We start from the raw sequence: 20114 nt of genomic DNA, 5'->3' as shown, positions 1-20114 counted from the left end.
TATTTTATCCCGGTGCGGGCAGTAGTTCCCATGGGAACGGCACCCACGTCCCGAAGAAATTATGAACTTCCCCACATTCTTAAAAAGTCTACATATGTTGTTCTGACATAATATAAGCTATACCTCTCATAAACATGAATATCCATTCATTTCATCCAATAACAAACATGCATCACACTGAAAGTGCATTGCGAGTCTAAGATTTTATTATTATAAAAAAAACATTGTAATTAATATTCAAACATCCTTAAAAATAAGTTCCTGGTTTTAATATATTACATTATTTTGAATTCACTTACATATAAATAGAAGGTCCTTATTAATATACTTTTTGAGTAATGAAGAATGTAGGCAAAATACGACCGAAAACATTGTGTCACTTCTAAAATTAACATCAATGGGAATAACTACCTGTCACAATACGTCAACAAGATGTCAACAGAAGACAAGAGTTCGTTCGTTCTGAAAACGCACAAATTACACGTCGCAGGCCAGAGACATACTTGCTTTCAACTTCTGATCACAAATCATCGAGCTAAGAATTATATCACAAATACACCGTTCACAATTACGAACAGTCACAGTCAGACCCACGGACTGAGTCTAAAAAAACACCTTTTATATAGCTACGTTTATATCATTTATATTATTCAGTTACAAAGACATGTTACTATCAAACATGTTTTCGCTAAATGTTTTATTAGTTTTTGCAAACATACATTCCCAACTCTGATCTCATGGAGGTGGCGCGCGGGTGTCACCACTGTGCGGACTGTGCGACCTATCGCACCCGGCCCCGGTTTAAACCATGATCTGGAGCGAGAAGAAATGGGATGACAAAGAATGAGGCGGCGGAGCGACTGAAAATTCCCAACTCTCATCCCAGCCACTGCGGTAAGACACCACGAAAGCCGGATGTCGAGAGACGACTCCCGGCCACCGTAGGCGTGAGCGATTAGTTTTGAGTGGGTCATCGACCTTCCGGCTTCTGGGAGACCCGTTATTTCACGCGCACCTCAAGGAGATTCAGCAAACCCCTGTGAGGCCCACTAGGGCCAAAGCCTGACACTCCCTCACGCTGCTCAAACTGATGGCTGAGAATTACGTAACTTTCCAGGATGCCATGCAACGTGTTGCAAATGCCCAGGCCTTTGGGAGCTTGGTAATCCTTTTCTCCACCTTAACTTGAGTTTTGTGGTACATGAACAAATTAGAATAGTAATGAATTAGGTCATCTTCATCACGTATTTACCAACTCTTAATGTTCATCATGCACACCCGCTTCTCTAACTTTATTGAAGGATCACTAAGATTGTTTCAGTTAGTTTAACTACGCTACTATAGCCCGCTGTCAAACCTTTTAATATCAATTCTGTAGAAGTGTGAATATCGAATGTGTAATATATCGAATTTCCGTTTGTGCATTGCACAAAAACCAACGTTATGATTTTCGAGAAGTCAAAAGAGTTGGCCGGCTAAGAATTATATTCATCGTTGGTTAATTGAATACATTTTCAGAAACCACAATAACAGTAGGAACCAAAGCGAATGATCGCTTCATAGAGCTCTGATTTTCTCGAGGCGATCAAGTCAGTTCTGGTCTGTTCGCTCATCAGATCTTTGAAAGCGGTTCGATGATAATATATTGTTGTCCTGTTTACCTACGTGTGACACATAATATGGTATTTAAACGTCCTCCGCAAGAGAGCGAACGTTTGTGCTATTTATAAAGAAGAAATTTTACGGTTGTGCAGTAGTGACGCACAGTATACACAGCACTTATGTTTCTTCTGATCTGGGAAAGAAATCTTGGAAGAACTGCAGGCTTCAAGTGCCAACACACGAATTGGACTTAGGGTAGGTTCATATATGACCGAACATACGTCGCGTATTTTCGGTCGCGTAACGCCAAAACAGACAAATATACAATAAAACATTCAATCATTCACACCTAACCAATGATGCGTTAGTGCGTCGATCATACATTTACAATACGCTCGACGCATTTTCCGTCAGATATGAACCGACCCTTACTCTCTCGGACGTATACTTTACCTGATCGTGAACTAATGCAAACATTTCGGTGGAATTCCAACATAACATAGTGAGTGAGTGCACAGAAAATCCCCGAAACACAAGTAGTGAAACTATGCGCTTGCCTGATGACTCAGTCATCATCCACCCAGCTATTCCTCAATTGTGTGGGTGTTGGCTTCCAGTCAAACCGAATCTTTTTGAGTACCAATGTTTACTTGGAGTGCCTATCTGATCTCTTCAACCCAGTGAACTAGACACCGCGTTATCCATGGTAAGTAAAACTGTTTGACAGACTTTCTGGCTCCTGATTTGTCGCAGCTGCTGCAGAAAATGTACAAATGACAACTTTGTCAGACCTTTGTTTTATGTGAGAATTACGTAATAATTTTCCAAATCGGTTGACTAGATCCAGAGATTTCCTCAACGTCACAAACTTTACTTCTTTTGTTTAGATAAATAGTCACACATCGTCGACACCACCTTGATTGATCAACCCGTGCTGCTGCTAAGTGGTAATCCTATTATATTGTTATGTAAAAGAATACACCTACGCTACGGCATAAGTAGTATTTTGACAATTCCAAATTGCCCACGCAGACGAAGTCGCGGGCAACAGCTAGTTATTGAAATAAAAACAAGCGCTGTAACATCAAATTGTAAAGTTTTTATCATACTCGTGTTAAATAAAGTTCTGTTTCAAAAATAATAATATGTTATCTGGAGACCACGATTTATTATGATCTTAACTGCTGTATATTTGACTCTACGAACTGAATAAGTGGTTATTTGTAAAGCTACGAGATCGATAAACTAAAACTGAATGATTTTTCAGTTAAGATAGTTCATGACATAAGCAAATTCGATATTTACTTATATTACAACAGATTAACAGACCCACAAATTGTTATAGCCTTTGTATCGTCCCACTGCTGGGCACAGGCCTCCTCTCACGCGGAGAAGGATCAATCATTAATCACCATGCTTGCTCAATGCGGGTTGGTGATTTCAGACAATATAGTCCAGGTTTCCTTAAGATGTTTTCATTCACCTTTTTATCAGCCATGGTGTCCAAGATATACTTAGTACATACAAACTTAGAAAAGTTGCATTGGTACTTGCCTGACCTGGAATCGAACCCACGCCCTCATACTCGAGAGGTTGGCTCTTTACCCACTAGGCCACCACGACATAGCGACATACACTAGGACCCACAAAACTGTCACTTAACTTATAAACGACTAAAATTAACCCACACTAATGCATTACCCAAAATACCGACCGTCAAGTGACGCATGAAGTATCTGGATCGCTACATATCTATCCACGGTTGATCGTAGGCTGCGACTTGTAATTACGTGCCGTCAAACTGACGGTACACTTGGAAACTTAATTAGAAACACATCGTGACTCGGTCTTACTATGTAGGGTATGTTGATTGAGAGTTCAGAGGGAATTTTTTATATGTGTATTTTTTTTAAAGTGATATTTTGTAGTGGTTTGGCTTTACGGTCAGATGGGACTTCAAGGATAGAAATACGTAAGGATGTTTGTAGCTTTACATGAAGTTTCCTCAAGACTTTTGTTATTTAGTAACTATCGTTTTTTGATTACCGACTACCAAAATAAGCTCATAATCTTATAGTTTGAATGGTTTTTTGGATAAAAAGCAGCCTTCCTCGATAAATGGGCTATCTAACAGTGAACAAATTTTTCATATCAGTCATTAATTCTGAGATTATCTCGTTCATTAATGAAGCAAAGAAACAAATCTTTCACAACGATAAAATTAGTATAAACTAGTCATTTTCCCGCTATCTCACCCGCGTCCCGTGGGAACTGCTGCCCATCCCGGTATAAAATATAGCCTATGTTACTCGGAAAGAGTGTAGCTTTCCATCAGTGAAAGATTTTTTTAATCCGTCCAGTTGAGCTTATCCATTATAAACACACAAAAGTACATTTTATTTGTTCCCTTTTTATTATGTAAGTTATAGATAGATCTCTGTCTGTAAAATACTTGTAATTTATATATCAACATACTAATTACTTACATTAATTAAATTATATAGAATATCTTCTACAAACCAGAAACTTTAACGTATATGAATCCTTAAGTATGTTTCGGAGAATTTTACGGTTAACTTCGTAATTATCGTGTTCCCTATATTTAGGTATCAAGTGTGTTTCATATACTTCGCTCGAACTTTGGCTTGTTGTGAGCGAAATCTCGGGTTATTGGGTTTTTCGTAGAATTTGAATTAAGGAAGGCTCGGTGGTTGGACTTGTGAATGTTTGTTTGTAGGTTCAAACCCGCAGGCTATGCTATTAGAAAATATTCGTTTTACTACAATTAAATTACAAGCCTCCCACTTGTGCCTCAAAATAATCTTTATTAAAGGATTGCTTTACAATCCCGTATTTCGGTCCATCTACCAGTTTTTTTTCGTATTTTCTTAATTCCAAAAAATAACCTGCATCTGAAAACACAATTAACGTGCAATCCTGTTAAGATCTCCTCAGATAAGAGTCCACGTAAACCAAAAAATTGTCGAGATAAACCAATAAAGGAATGCTCACCTTTTAAATACGTCTTGCGGTTTCATCCGAAGCTTGCAAAATCTATAGCTCCTTTTCCGCAATCCCGGCTATCCAAGATTGCAAACGTGCTGCGATATAAGACCTTAAAAATTACCAGTTAAAAGGCTTTTTTCGGTGCAAAAAAGATAAGTGAAGACAGAGATTTAAAGTTTTTTGAATCCCTGTTAAATGGTAGTAATAAATCTAGCAGCGTTTTGTGGTGGAAATTTGTGGGAGTAGTTTAGAGGATTGCTGAGTGGCATTTTTAGGGCATAAAATACAAATATTTCAGCTTCACAGGATTTTTAACGAAACCGCTACCCAATTTTACTTTTGAAAAAAAAATAATTTCTCTGATAGTTTATATCGCAGCCTAGCTGGTTATTTGCACTTTTCATATTCAGCTCATTATCTCTCTACAAAAATAGAAAACCCTTTATCAAAAAATCCCATCAATATTTAATTTCCCATCAATCTTCAAGTAATGAACCCCTGTAACAACAAACACTACCATTGACCAAGAAACTGACATTAAACAGTGTGAAGCGACCTTGACGCTTCATACTCGTTTAAGTGTGTTGCCACGGCTGATGCCTTCAATCGATAAGTTGCCTTATGGAGAACAAAATGACTAGGACGGAGGTGCCATAACGGAAAATCACCAATGAAAGTTACGCGTCAAAATACGAGTTGTAGTAGTAGTAGTAGTTCCTTGGGCCCGATTATTTATTGTAATAACAAAAGAGTCGTTGACATATATCTCAAAGAACTCGAACGCCTCGTTAGTTCACTCGTAACTGATCGTGTTGGTCATGCCCACCGTACGTATTTGTCTTAGAAGAAGGCGCCTGGCCTTCCGGTACCTATTATGGCATCTCCGCTCATCCTTCCTTTCTCCGTGAGTTGCCTGCAGCTATCAAATAATTTGCTATCGCTTATAATATGTTTAAACCTTGAGGAATTAATTCGGTATCGAAGTTGGTAGCACGTGGATTCTATTTTGGCTATGTCTGATGGTGAAAGCTGGTTTGCTTTTTAGGACTGTGCAAACTGTTGCAAACCTACACTTTTCCCAAGTAACGTAGGCTGTATATTATCCCGGTACGAATAATAGTTAGCACGGGACGCGTCTTAAACCGAGGGGAAAATGGCTAGTTACTTGCGAAATGAAAACCATTATTTGATGCTCTAATTGCTTGAATACAGACTCTTCCAAAACTTCTAAAATGATGTCAAACCCTTCTCTCATTCAAACTCTTTGAATTACAAAAAAAGAACAATCCGCAATGCCCCAATTAATAAGACCCTAAAAACCCTTAATCATAGATATTATGAAGTTATGCGATTGACAGACAGTCCCAAGTTCTGTCGAGCCCTCGTTAGAAGGATTGTGGACCACTTCGCCCCTTTTACCGGCTTAGTTTTAAATGCTTATAAATTATTTAACTTTAAAGGGAATTTCTGAAGACGTTCAAAAACAGGAATTAGCTCATTTTCTTTTTGGGGTATAGAATTTTAGGTCTTTGTGGTCGTGATGGATTTTTAGGACGTATTTTATGATGAATTAGTTGACGTCGTTTTTTTCACTTTTTCATCTTTTACATCCTGACATCTTCACACTCCAGGAATAACCAATATTTTTCTAAAGTATTACTTAATAAAAATGTTGGAAGTATACAAAATGGTACTTAGTTGGCTTTTGAAAAGCCTACCTAATATTTCCTGAAATGATTTGATGAACTGAAAGGGTCAAAAGGTGTATTTATTTCCTTCTTGATCTCCGAATACATTGAACTCTAGATAAACCTTAATATGGGAGCAATGAACTTTCATAAAAGACCGCTACAGTTTATCATACCATTGAAAGTTCTTTTCTTTAGATTGTATTTCTAAAGTCGTAAAGTTAGGCCTAGTTTCTGCTGTTACTAAGCAGAAGTAAGCATGACAAGATATTATTACGAATAGTCACCTAGCAACTTGGCTACTTATTTAGAAACAGACAGTTTTTTGTCGCATTGACGCATTTCACGTTTCACACGTCGCAGAGATGACATTCTCCAAATTGAATAAGACAAGGTATAAATAGTTAAGGTATATTTAGAACTTGAAAATATATCTTTTGTGCCGCATTACTAACTTTAAGTTTTACTATTGGTTTGTGAAAAAAAAAAACAAGTAAAAGAAACCGAATGTTAAAAAAAATAGCAATTAGTATTGAGCAAAAAAAAAAATTACCACATACCTAACTATGTATTAAGAACTTCGATGAATCAAAAACCATATAGTTAAGTTATATAATGGCTAAAAGCTAATTCATGTAATTAATATTGTTACAGATGCTGACCAAAACCAATGAAAGACATTAAAACCCAAAGAAAATGTATCCGCAAACCATTCACATTTACGAAATAAGATGAACGTAGTATCACCGAAAATGAGACTGATACTCACACAAACAAGACACAATGCATGAACACAGCTATAGATCTTTATCAAAAAATGTACTGGAAGTAACTGATCTGAACGACATATTAGAAGAGACAGTCAATTACACTATAGATAGTATCTTCGATGTCCTAGCAAATGACACTGGAAATGGCACAATTGTCGTTGATGGAGCAGCTTCGGTGAACAATTGGTGGGCGTTGATAGCGATAATACTAGTTGTGTGTACAGCTGCGGGGAACGTATTAGTCTGTTTAGCGATTTATTTGGAAAGGAGATTGCAGAATGTGACGAATTATTTTTTGATGTCGCTCGCGATTACTGACCTGCTTGTCGCTATACTGGTGATGCCGCTGGGGATTCTTACGTTGCTTAGAGGTAAGATTCTTTATATACCTATTAATTAGCAAAAAGTTGTGATCAGAATTTAATGGCTATACTGTGTGTGGCCGGGATACCATTTACTTGCTTATAATTGCTAGTATAAAAAAAAGTCCGTAATATAAATAATTCTCAATTTAAATATTAACTTCTACTTTTTTCATGTGGGATGATCTCTTAAAATTACTATGTGTTCTCTAACCTTTCCTAACAACCGTAAACTATACTCTAAAAGAAAAACTTGAAAATTCTAACCATAAATTCCTTGTCACTACCCGCCTTAATTAGTTTACGTTGTCGGTGAAGTTAAGGCGATAAATACTAAAAGCTATGCGTTAAAAATGTTCCTTGTTATCCGTCGTCGCCCAAATGGGGCTAATGTGTTTATTCTTAAACGTTACACAACAAAGTTTGGGTACACTAGTGCTGAAAGAGGGTAATTTAATAGCTTTGGGGAGCATAAAATATGCTTGTTATGACCTACTTGGTGGTTGCATTTTTTATGTAAAACATACACTATATACTACTATAGACACAACCACAAAAAAGTGGTAGTTTATTTAAAAAAAGGGATTTGAACGTCATTGATAGGCATTTGTTTTTTTTTATGGTATCATTGAATGATACTCGAATTATGTAACAACCTTTTTTTTTTTTTTTTTATCGACGTAAAATCATCAAATGACCCCTCCCGCTGTGGGTTAGCAGCGGTGAGGGAGTGTCAGACTCTTACTGACTAAAATCGTCGTGTTCCGTCATAGGCCTTTTATGTACCAGGGCCGCGGTATCTCTTTCGAACAACCCGCAGCCCCGGCAGGCCTTGGCCCTGCTGGCCCCGCTGGGGTTGCTGACATCTCTTTGAGGAGCGCGTGGAACAACGCGCGCCGTCGACACGGGTCTGTCGTCTAGAAAGACAGAGGGACGATGAGCCACCCGAACTCACCGCCCACAGACCCACGCCTTCGGTGGCCGGGAGTCATCTCGCGACACCCGGCGCCCATGGTGTCTACCTGGTCCAGCGCGGCGGCCGGGATGAGAGGTGCGAACTCTCTGGCGTTCCGCCTCCTCCTTCTCGAGCATGACCGCTTCGCAGAAGGAGGCGACGGCATCCCATTCCCTCTCGCCCCGGACCATGGCCTGAACCAGGGCCGGACGCGAGAGGTCGCCGCCGCCCAAAGCCTCGACGAGGACCCGGCGGTGCCCTTCCCATGCGGGGCACACCTGGACTGTGTGGTCCACCGTGTCCTCGGGGCTGTCCGCACAATGGTGAATTATGTAACAACCTCACTTGATCATAATTATTGTGTGACATTATAAATTCGCCAATTTCAGCAACCGATGAATTTTGGGTCAAGTTAACTGCATTTTCATTCAAAAGATTTCAATTTCGCACATGACCTTTCACGGACTAAATTAATGTTTTTGTTATAATTTCTGAATGATAAAGCAATTTTAAACAAAAATACCAACCCTTAAATAGAAAAGAAAACAAAAGACATTCCTAATTCAAAAAGACAAAACTAGTGGGCGATTAAAATTTAAGGGTAATCAGACTCCCTAAAAGCTTAACTTTTGTGGGCGGGAGTGACTTACTTATAATTTCATCGCAGCGTCGATTATAGCCTTTCTAAGAAATAATTTGTGTAAGACACAATGCCATTATGAATTGATTGGTTGAAAATTCGATTATGTACAGGTAAATTGGGTAGAAGTTCTTGTAAGTGATTGTTATACGGAAAGTATTGGAAAACTGATTTTAATTTTGTGTGGGAGATTAGAAATCAGAAATAATAAGGTGTTTGAAGACCTCCTGACTTGCTCTTTATAAATGAGAAATTAATTTATTCTGTCTATCGCGCTCGGTAGTCGGTACGGGTAGAAGCAAGTGAGTCTGACAACCAGTCTTACCAAGGCATGGTGGGCTGCCCGGGTAACTGGGTTGAGGAGGTCAGATAGGCAGTCGCTCCGTGCAAAACACTGGTACTGGTGCATCCAGTAAGACTGGATGCCGACCCAAAAGAATGTTGAGAAAAGGCTGGGCAAATGACTGTGTAAGATAATAATTCAAATTCACCGAAAAACAAAACACAATCACAAATTCAAAATGGAACAAAGATAGATATCTGATACCTGTAATTGAAACATAGAACGTAACGTGCACGTAAACCGATGGATTAAGGCGTGCGTTACGAAAGGGTTTCAGACCTTTGAACAGAGGTACAGTCCAATTATGTAACGTAACATCTGGTTATAATTACATGAGTGATTTAATTGAGTTGGCCCTATTGTAGGGCTGATTGTGTTTGTTATAGTGTAAGTTTGGCTATTGTTTAAATGGTGTTCTAGAAATTGTAGTGGTATAATCTAAATCACGTAATATAGAATCTACGCCAATAAAAAAAATGAGAAACATATTTCTAGAGTAACGTTTTCGAGAGATTTTTTTCTTTCTCAATATTTTTTGTGTATTTATTTCAAAGATAATCGTTTAATCTATTTATTTCGTTTTGAGAATTAGCACGATATATTTTTCCATTTTGAACTGCAAAAACAAAGTTTATTTTTAATCTCAAAAGCAGTTGACTTCCATTTCAATCTTGATATTTAGATTTAAATGTATTATTAAGCCTAATCTGGAACCAACAAATCTTAAAAATGTTCAATTAATTCGGATTCAAACAAAGAAAATATAATCCCATATAGAGAAATATTTATGCATAAAATGCTATATTTTTAGACACTCTGAAAGCTCAATTATTGAACAGAACCGAACTTACAGATATTTTTTTTTATTTTTGACCCGTAAATTATTTCACCAACATTTTTCGTTCTAAAAGTTTTGATATGATCTTACTCATGTCATCATTGATTTCGTTAATCTTTTGAGTGGCAGCCCGTAGGTACACAATCAAACCCTTCGATTTCAAAACACTTGAATTAAAACTCTGTGGAACACTGAAACAAATTAAATAAAATGATAGATAACAAGCTGCCAACATGTTGGGCCAACAACATGCAACATGTGGTTAAATATTTATACTGAATACACGAACCATCTCGTTTACTGATTAACTAGGGTTTATTTCATTTGTTTTTACTAGGGTTAAATTACTTAGTCTCAGTGGTTGAAAGCATGATTGACGTGCATATGGTCTCGGGTTCTATTACTGGGACAGACCAAATTCGTTGAATGAGTTAAAACATTTAAATAAATGTGCTGTATAATTACCCTAGTGTTCGCAAGCGAGACTCCCATGCACAGGGTCTCGAGTTCGATTCCTGAGCCAGACTGAAATCACTATGAGTTAAGAACTTTAAACAATGCAGCCCAGAGATTTGAAGTTGGTAGAGTTACACCTCTATACCTGAGAGGACAAGTAAAGCCAACATTCCCGAATGTTAGCAGTCGTTGTTAGTTACTGCTAGTTAGGTGATTAACTGCAACTGCCTGAATAACACAATAGCTGTCATTCAGTTTGGGTTTAGTGTTCCGGTACATAACAGGTGTCCCAGATATTCCTGAAATAATACATACGACTATTTTGATGACAGGGTTTGGAGACACAAGTCCATGAAGCAGGATTTATTTGACTTTTTATCCCGTTGGCTAGGTCACTTATTTCATCTTGTCATTTACTTTTTGGGGTAATTTTACCTAAACATACATGAGTTAAGAAAATCAAGTAAAATTCAATGCATTTTTCTTTCTCATTCTTTTCTCTTTAAAGGAAAGAAATATCAATTAAACTTCAAGTCAATCCCACATTCTTTTTTAAATCCTTTCCTACGAGTATTTTCCTAACAAAATGATATCACAAGAGCCTTCATCATCCTCCGAGCCTTTTTTCCCAATCATGTTGGGGTCGGCTTCCAGTCTAACCGGATTCAGCTGAGTACCAGTGTTTTACAAGAAGCGACTGCCTATCTGACCTCCTCAACCCAGTTACCCGGGCAACCCGATACCCCTTGGTTAGACTGGTGTCAGACTTACTGGCTTCTGACTACCCGTAACGACTCCCAAGGATGTTCAATGACAGCCGGGACCTACAGTTTAACGTGCCATCCGTGTCCATCCACTGTCAGTGGTGTCTAAGATATACTTAGAAAGTACATACAAACTTAGAAAAGTTGCATTGGTACTTGCCTGACCTGGGATCGAACCCGCGCCCTCATATTTGAGAGGTTGGTCCTTTACCCACTAGGCCACCACGACTTTTTTTGATATCACAAGAGCCTTGTAGCAACATAAATAACGAGCCATATAATCATAACATATTCCACATAAGCGAGTGTTACATTTCAAATATATACGACTGTAATTTCACTTGGATTATTATGTCGGTTCCACGGAGTAAGTAAACATGAGCAGAGATGCAATATTGCAGGTAGGTCAGGATCCTTCTTCTAAGTCAAATACGGTAGGCATGAACCAATGATCAGTTACGAGTGAACTAACGATGCGTTTGAGATATCTGTCAACGATTTTTTGTATTACTAAAAATGGTCAGATCCAAAGACGTATAAGAGCGTAGACAGTAACGTTCCCTGTCTCTTTTACACCCGCATTTTAACGCGCTATTTTCATAGGAGATTTTCCGTTATAGCACCTCTGCTAGTCATTTTGTTCGCCATGGTCGGTTCATATCTCTTGTGTTAATTACGCGGTAGATTATAGATAGAATATACTGAGTGTACTGTGAGAGGGGCTCGTGGCTAAGTAACAGCTGTATGAGTCGATCAATCATAAGGTTAAGCAACGTTTGGTGCGGTTGGTCTGAGGATGGGTGACCATCTATAATGAGTTCCTCCTGGTTTTGATAGATACGTCACGTCTGCTATTTGTATAGATTGTTAGTCATAACGGATAGTCAAAAGCTCGAATATCAATTGTTAAAAACAGGCATCGGGTTGCCCAGGTAACTGGGTTGAGAGGGTCAGAAAGGCAGTTGCTACATGAAAACATACTGATACTCAGCTGCTTCAGGTAAGACAGTACGCTCACACCAAAATTGATGGAAAAAGAATTGATGATTTAAGTTGTTATAACCAGATCTTACAAACAACAAAAATTGCAAATTTAAACAAATATAAAACACCATACTATATCTCCCATAATTAAATGACATAAAACGAGAAACACAGAATTACATTAAACATCTTTATGAATATTTCAGACGTTTTCTCACAAGATGTATTTGTGTAATTTATATTAATGTACAGTCCCGGCTGAGTTTCATTTTGTTTGCACTTTCTTTGCGAGTAAATACAGACAGTATACTTGAAATTCTTAATATTATATTTTGAAGGAAATGAACATATTATATTATATTTAGAAGGATATAATATCATGATTAAAGCTATAAAAACAGAATCAATATTGAACTTTTCCTCCGGCGTAGTAGATGATATCATTGCTACGCAGACTACGACGTAGTTGATAATAATTTCCTAGAATTATTTAGATACTTTTATGTATTTTGATTTGGCTAAAATTACTACATCGCTGTATAAAGGCATTAGCAGAGTAGGAAATTATTGTAAAAACTGGTAGAATTGCGTGTTTTATACGCGATAATATGAAAGAAACACCGCATAAGTGTGAACAATTACGTAGTGAGTCTAGTTAATATAAATAGCCATGCAGTATTAAGTTCTCGTGACTCGTAATCTAAATGTAGCGTTCAGCGTTATTCCACGTTATCTATAGGTACTAATATTTTAAAGATTAAAACTTTGTTTGTTTGGTTGTAATGGATAAACTGAAAAACTACTGGACCAATTTTAAATATTCTTTCACCATTAGAAAGCTATATTATCTGCGAGTAACATAGGCTATATTATATCCCGGTGCGGGCAATAGCTCCCACGGGACGCGGGTGAAACCGCGGGAAAACGGCTAGTAATTAAATAAAGCAATATACATGCATTATCAATGCAAATAGGAAAAAATATTTAACAAATCTATTTGTGTTTCTAAAAAATATTTGGGTTAAAAAAAATATTTGTGTAATATATGTGACAGCCTTTGAATCAAAGATTTCAATTGATTGTTCAAACAAAAAACTCTTCTGCTTTATGATATTCTGAAAGATTAGGCGTAAACAACATACCTCAGAAACTAATTCGACCATAGCAACTAATTCAAGTACCTCATATTATTTAATTTCCTAAACGCTGATTGTTTTAATATGAGCTACAAAAGATATTATTGAGTAGTGAAGAGCTCTTCAAAATCTTCAACTTTGAGAAATAAGAGCCTTTTAATTGAAATTCTCTATCTTAAGTACCAGCTATTAAATTGCTTTTATTTTTCGAAGACTATTTTCAAGGTCATTCGATAAAATCTATCACTCGATATCGATATATTGAAGTTTCTTTTTAAGTACCTAATTATATTACTTAGTTTCGATGCAGTATGCATTAAGAGTTAATTCATTTCATTATTGAGTCAAGCGATATATGAATGTAAAAATTAAAATATTATATACAAAAAAGCTTTATTTAGCTACAATAAAGTCTCTCAGAACATTTAATTAAATAAAGGTGGAATTTCAACCCACGCGTTTGTCGCGTGCGGCCGATGACCGACGGTTATGCGTCACTAGACACAATATGAATGGAGATGCGCTTAATTTAAATAATAAGTCATAATCTCAGGATGGAAAGTGACCTTTGCTTAATTAAAAAAAATAATATAAGTTTAATATCAATGTAGATCCGGATAACTGTACTAAAATAAATATCAAGTTTAACGACTTGTTCGCTCCGGTACCTCAAAGAAATTGATAGTCAAGTACTTTCACGAAATGTTTTGATCAAAATACTCCACAAACAATCCTTTTAGTTTTTACTTCTTAAATCATAATGATACTAATATAGTTCATATTCCATATTAAACAAAATAAGTTTATCATTTTTTCTTTCTTTCAAATAAATGTACATAAGTCCTCGAAATTGTATCACGAACAAACATCGGTTGTAGGCTAATGAGCCACAGTTAGGGTTGTCCCTAACTTGTTTGTACAGAGGCGCGTCTATTGACAAATTTGTTAAAAGCCCCGCGAAACTGATACTTGCCGCCGTGACGTACAAATTGCTGGCAAGATTTTTTTGTGGGTGATTTATATTTTTTTGTATGTAAATTTCACTTTTAGTTGTATAAGTAAACATAAAAAAAGTGGTGGCAAATATGCTAAGTCACACATGATACTCTATACAACATTTAATATGTTAATTCATTAAACTTATTTCTATAATCAAAATATCAGAAAAAATATATTTAGCAGCTATTTATTACACTAAGTCAGATTTTAATAGGTTCTCGAAAATTACGTATGTTATCATGATTATAACGATAGTGTAAAATGCCTAGTCACCGTGACACATTTTCCTAAATAGATAGAAAAATATAAATATATCCTACTACTTATTGGAATGGAATTATTACTTTCCGATAAAATATTATTCAAATTCGCGACGTAGATAGTAATCTGAAGCGATCGACGCAATACCGATGTGTTGACATGCGATCGGTTGCTACGAAAGTGTCTGTCGTAGCGGTGACATCATGGCGTCGGCTACGTCGTAGCATATATGTACTACGCCGTAGTTTATTTTTTGCGCAAATTTTAATTCAGTTTAGGTCGCTTTAAAATACATAGCAGGAAAAAACATATTTTGAGTGTAAAGAAATACAGGAACAACATCATCTGCCTAACATTTTACCCAACTAGGTTGATTTGGGCTTCTAGTGTAACCAGATGTAGTTGATTACCAGTGTTTACAAGGAGCGACTGCCTATCTGACCTCCTCAGCCCAGTTACCCGGGCAACCCAATGTTCTTAGGTAAAACTGGTTGCTAGACTTCCTGTTTCTGACTAGCCGAAACGACTGCCAAAGATGTTCAATGACAGCCGGGATCTACAGTTCAACGTGCCATCCGAAACACAGTCGTGGTATCCAACATGTACTTAGAAGGTCTGATCTAGAATCGAACCCTTACTCATACTTGATTTGAAATCTTATGTGCGCTACAATAATCCAAAATGAAGAAAATCCATACCGACACTGCAAACAAAAGTCAAGTTTAATTTCACACACAATATTTTCTTACAAACTGTAATAAAAATACCTTATCCAAATCCTCTAGCTCAAGAAGAATCAATAAATCTTCGACAATCATGGCCCCTTTTGGTTTAAAAATACCTGAAGCTTAAGGCCGTACCTCTCACTGATCTCAATGAGTTCTGGCATATTTATGGATCTGGCTTCAAGGCCCGATGTCAGGCGAGATGGACTAATAGGAGTCGTGATTTGGAAATTGCGAAAGGAAAACTATTTATGTGGGTATTTTTGGATGTTTTTGTAGCTTTTTAAACACCTCGTTTTTCGCGAAGTATTAGAGGTGTGTTGGTATTTTCTTCACTGTATGAAAAAAAAACAAACAGTCGCTAGGTTGTATATTAAATATCCTATATTTGGACAAATATTTTGGTGAATGTTGAACGTTGAATGTCTTTATGGTAACTAGAATAAAATATGTCGTCTATTAACTTGATTATGGAAATTTGGATAGTTGCTCTGTGGCAATTGTACTGATTTCCCAAAAAAAGCCGCAACGGTTTTGACACATTTTTAAACGGTATAATGTATTAATAGTAGATTAATGAGGGTAAGAAATACAATGGTTACCTAATTATTTGATTTCAGAATATTTTTTACACATAAGCACACATTATACAACACTATATCCTCTTATGTAAAGACCATATCAGTAGAAACTGCTACTTTATTTACCCGACAAGTACATAGTGATTCGATACAAAGTTCTAAGGTAACAATGTGGTTACACTGAGATGTTTGTTTGAAGAATCTCTGCTCTTGTACTGGGATGTGGGAATTCCAACTATATGTACTTGTGTTGGATATTGAATAGCAAAGGATTTGTGGCAGTCAGGTTTCTTGGTAATCGTTGAGAAAAATATTTGATGTATATTTAGGTTAAAATGTTAACAGTTTCAAAATTGTGTTATAATGAAAATAGTATCAAAGAAATAAACTTAAAAACTACTTTCACATATTAAAATACTTGACTCAAGAAATGATAATTACGTTAATGTTGAGTGTGATAGAAGCTAGGTATTCCGAGGATTCTTAAAAGGGGGAAACTGAAGTTTTAAAATGATATTATAAAATTAGGTCAAGTTGTGTTTTTGTTAAATCTATAAAATTAAAGAGGTTATACCAATGACTCAACTCTTTTAACTCAAACTAGTTTATTTATTTCACAGATATAGCAAAAATAAATAAAATTAAACAAATATACTTATCTATAATTTATTCAGCCACTTAGCTCAAAGTCACGTCTGTCCTCGACGGTTGACTGACAACAAATTCCCCTGCTCAGGCCAAACAACGCCTTTTATATAATTACCCCCACTATTCACAACACAAACTTTTTAGATAATTATTTCAAAATATCTACTAATAAAATCCCATTTTTAGCTTAAAATTCAAGACTTAATCCAAAATATTGAATTTGTTTTAAATTAATTACAATTAAGTATTTTTACCAGATTTTTAAACTTTTCGATATAAAAAAAATACAATATTTAACAACACTTTTAAATTTCGGATTGAATTTATAGAAAAAAAACATACAAAATAAATGTTAATTACAACACCAACTCACTTTAATTATAAGTATTTATTTTGATAATCGATTAATTTATCAATCGATTATCAAAATAAACACTTCTAACAGCAATATTCTAACAAGTGCATAGTTTATGTTATTTCAGATGATGTTCAAAACCTGATTAAATCGATAAAACTTAATATGAGTAGGCACGATGAAAAAAAAATACAATTGAAAAATAAAAAGTAATTGCTTAATATTGTGTAAAAATAAACAGACTTTGATTGTATTCGATTCATTATTCTGCCTCCTTTTATTCGGTTGCGGAAGGCAATGAACCCAGTCTACAATAAATGATATCTTGTTCCAGGCTACTTCCCCCTCCCCGCAATATACTGTCTGTGCTGGCTCTGTCTCGACGTGCTACTCTGCACAGCATCCATCATGCATCTGTGCACCATCAGCGTGGACAGGTAAATCATCGTCTTCCGAGCCTTTTTCCCAACTATGTATGTTGGGGTCGGCTTCCAGTCTAACCAGATGCGGCTGAGTACCAGTGTTTTACAAGAAGCGACTGCCCTATCCGACCTCTTGAACCCAGTTACCCGGGCAACCCAATATCTCTTAGTTAGACTGGTGTCAGACTTAGTAGCTTCTGACTACCCGTAACGACTGCGTGGACAGGTAAATATGTACAACTAATTAACTAATTAATCTGCGGGCCTTTGATAATTATTATAATCACCTCCACTTCATGCGTAATTAATATGCCAAATGGCTTTTAGATTAATTAATTTGTGAGAGTGGGTAATTGAGAAAAATGTTTTGTTTTAGTAGTTTTGTTATGGTGATTTCTATTGTTTGTATTGTTAGAATGAATATTCCATTTTTTTACCACAATTAACATTTTTATATTATTTTTATTTTAGTCGGCCAATAGTTTGGGATCAGAAATCAGTATTATGGTAAATAGTAGAACGCACATTATAAATGTCAGGTATTTAGCCGGTATCAGTCTGACTAATAACTTTGGTTGGAATCAAGATCTTCTTAAAAAAAAAGTACCAACCATCGGGCCAATTGAGGCCGACTGTTTAGTCTACAGTGACTACTCTTAAGTCTATTGAGCTGTGACGTTATACGTTCCTTAGTACCAGCTTCTTTATCTTCTTTAAAAAGATGTTATATACTGCTTTCTTCTCCAGGTATCTCTCTCTCCGGTATCCAATGAGGTTTGGCAGAAACAAGACGAGAAAGAGAGTGACAGTGAAGATCGCCTTCGTCTGGATACTGTCGTCAGCCATGAGTCTTCCATTGGTTTTAAAATATTCTAAGGTCAGTAACCTTTGTTAGCTTCATACTCTTACTCTACCCACAACTAAAGATATAAATGCTTAAATTAATATTCATAGATCTACAGCGAGTTCCATTTTTGCTCTACGATAATTTTCCTCGATACAACTTCTTTTGAAAATCACGTTGTCATGAGAAGTGTATTTTGCTAACAGATACGATAACAACTTTAAAAATCTTTCGGCAACGATATATGTACTAACTAAATAGATATTCAAACCATATTTAGAAAATTGGCGTATGTATAAAAACATACAGGATGAGTATTCTTAATAGAATCAAACGATCAAACATTCTAAATTGGAATTTAAAACTAGTGCAATAGCCAATTGGACACAAACGTACAGTTTTGAAAACATTCGAGTGCAAAATATTTGGGTCAAATCAATAGTTCCAAATCTTTTTTTAAATGCCAATTCATATATTTGTTTGCGAATTATTCGTATACATCAATACTACAAGGTGTTGATTTGCATTTGTGCCATAGTTCAGGAGGAGGACATAAAATACGTAAATAATAGATTGGAATTACAGAAGACGGGAAATAGCTAATATGCACTGCTTTTTTTTCAGAAGTAATCCAATTTTATGAATGAAATTTATGAATAATCGTTGCGTATGCTTTGTGTTTGCGTTTGTGTGAGGGCGTAGCACGGTTTTAAGGCCAGTGACACACGCGCCAAGTTTAAATAAGGCTAGATGACATTGACGGATTTCCGAAAAAAAAAACTAAAAAATAAAAATTACGTACCAATTTTTTTGTTGATTTGGGTTGAGAATCATTAGTATAATTACGTCCTTGACTATGGCACAGATGCAAATCAACAGCTTGTATATTAATGTTGGCAATAGCGTACTGGCAATGTGACAACCACATTGTGAAAGCCTGTTGTATTTATGTGTAACAATTACGGTTTGGCACAAACCAATCACTTTAATTAAACAATGTCAGCTTTTGCTTACATGTTACGGCAAAAAAAATATATTGATTTTTAATTAATAACTCTAATATCGCAATAGTTAAACAATGTGTATTCATCACATATACTCATGGGGCAGGGAAGTTATTAAGATCCAACTAAGTCGTGTGCGATAATTTGTATCATATTTGGTAGCATAGCATAATAACTTTATGAAAATGTGTATTTCTTTCAATCATTCAATAAACACATTTTTATTTGTCAAACTACCTTTCTAATAAAGTTTGGGGTTCAATTGTAGATAAAACTTTCAACTCAGGTACTTATTTTATTATTCAATATTTCTTCACAATAGATTTCAAGAGAACCTAAGTTTTAAGTAGGAAAGCTACTGTAATTTTATTCTAACACTTTTTCAAAAGACTGTTGTAAAAATACTGGATCTTATTTAGATGCACGTAGTTTATTTTCTTTTCTTGTTTAAGAAGATAAAATTATGGAATGGGATTTATTTATTTCAAACTTCTTGCACACAAAGTACAATAACGACAGTATTTAATTTTATGAACCAAAATAAAATTTAGAAAAATCACAAAGTTTAAATGTTCTCACTACTGTAATCGAAAATATTATTAACTTCTAAACTAAAACCATCGTGGTTTTCACAATTTACTTTCATTAATTCGAAACCAAGTTTGAAACTTATAATTTATATCTTTTAATTGGTTGGTATTTAGTTTGGCTTTAATATAAATTTTAAGAAA

General features: G+C 35.8%; 1 protein-coding gene across 2 annotated transcripts in view; it reads left to right on the top strand.

Moving 5' to 3' along the window:
• The window catches only part of LOC124640836 (probable G-protein coupled receptor No18), a 120346-nt gene that overhangs the window by 63763 nt on the left and 36469 nt on the right, over nucleotides 1–20114 (top strand). For both annotated transcript variants that reach the window (XM_047178779.1, XM_047178774.1), the window contains exons 2-4: nucleotides 6951–7437; nucleotides 17448–17550; nucleotides 18283–18412. In XM_047178779.1, the coding sequence (XP_047034735.1) occupies nucleotides 7080–7437; nucleotides 17448–17550; nucleotides 18283–18412 (591 nt within the window). In that variant the 5' untranslated portion in view covers nucleotides 6951–7079. The remainder of the gene's footprint in view (nucleotides 1–6950; nucleotides 7438–17447; nucleotides 17551–18282; nucleotides 18413–20114) is intronic.

The sequence above is a fragment of the Helicoverpa zea genome, chromosome 2 (assembly GCF_022581195.2).
Source record: "Helicoverpa zea isolate HzStark_Cry1AcR chromosome 2, ilHelZeax1.1, whole genome shotgun sequence".
Lineage (NCBI taxonomy): Eukaryota > Metazoa > Arthropoda > Insecta > Lepidoptera > Noctuidae > Helicoverpa > Helicoverpa zea.
The sequence above is the reverse complement of the archived record's forward strand: the minus strand, read 5'-3'. Positions and strand labels throughout refer to the sequence as shown.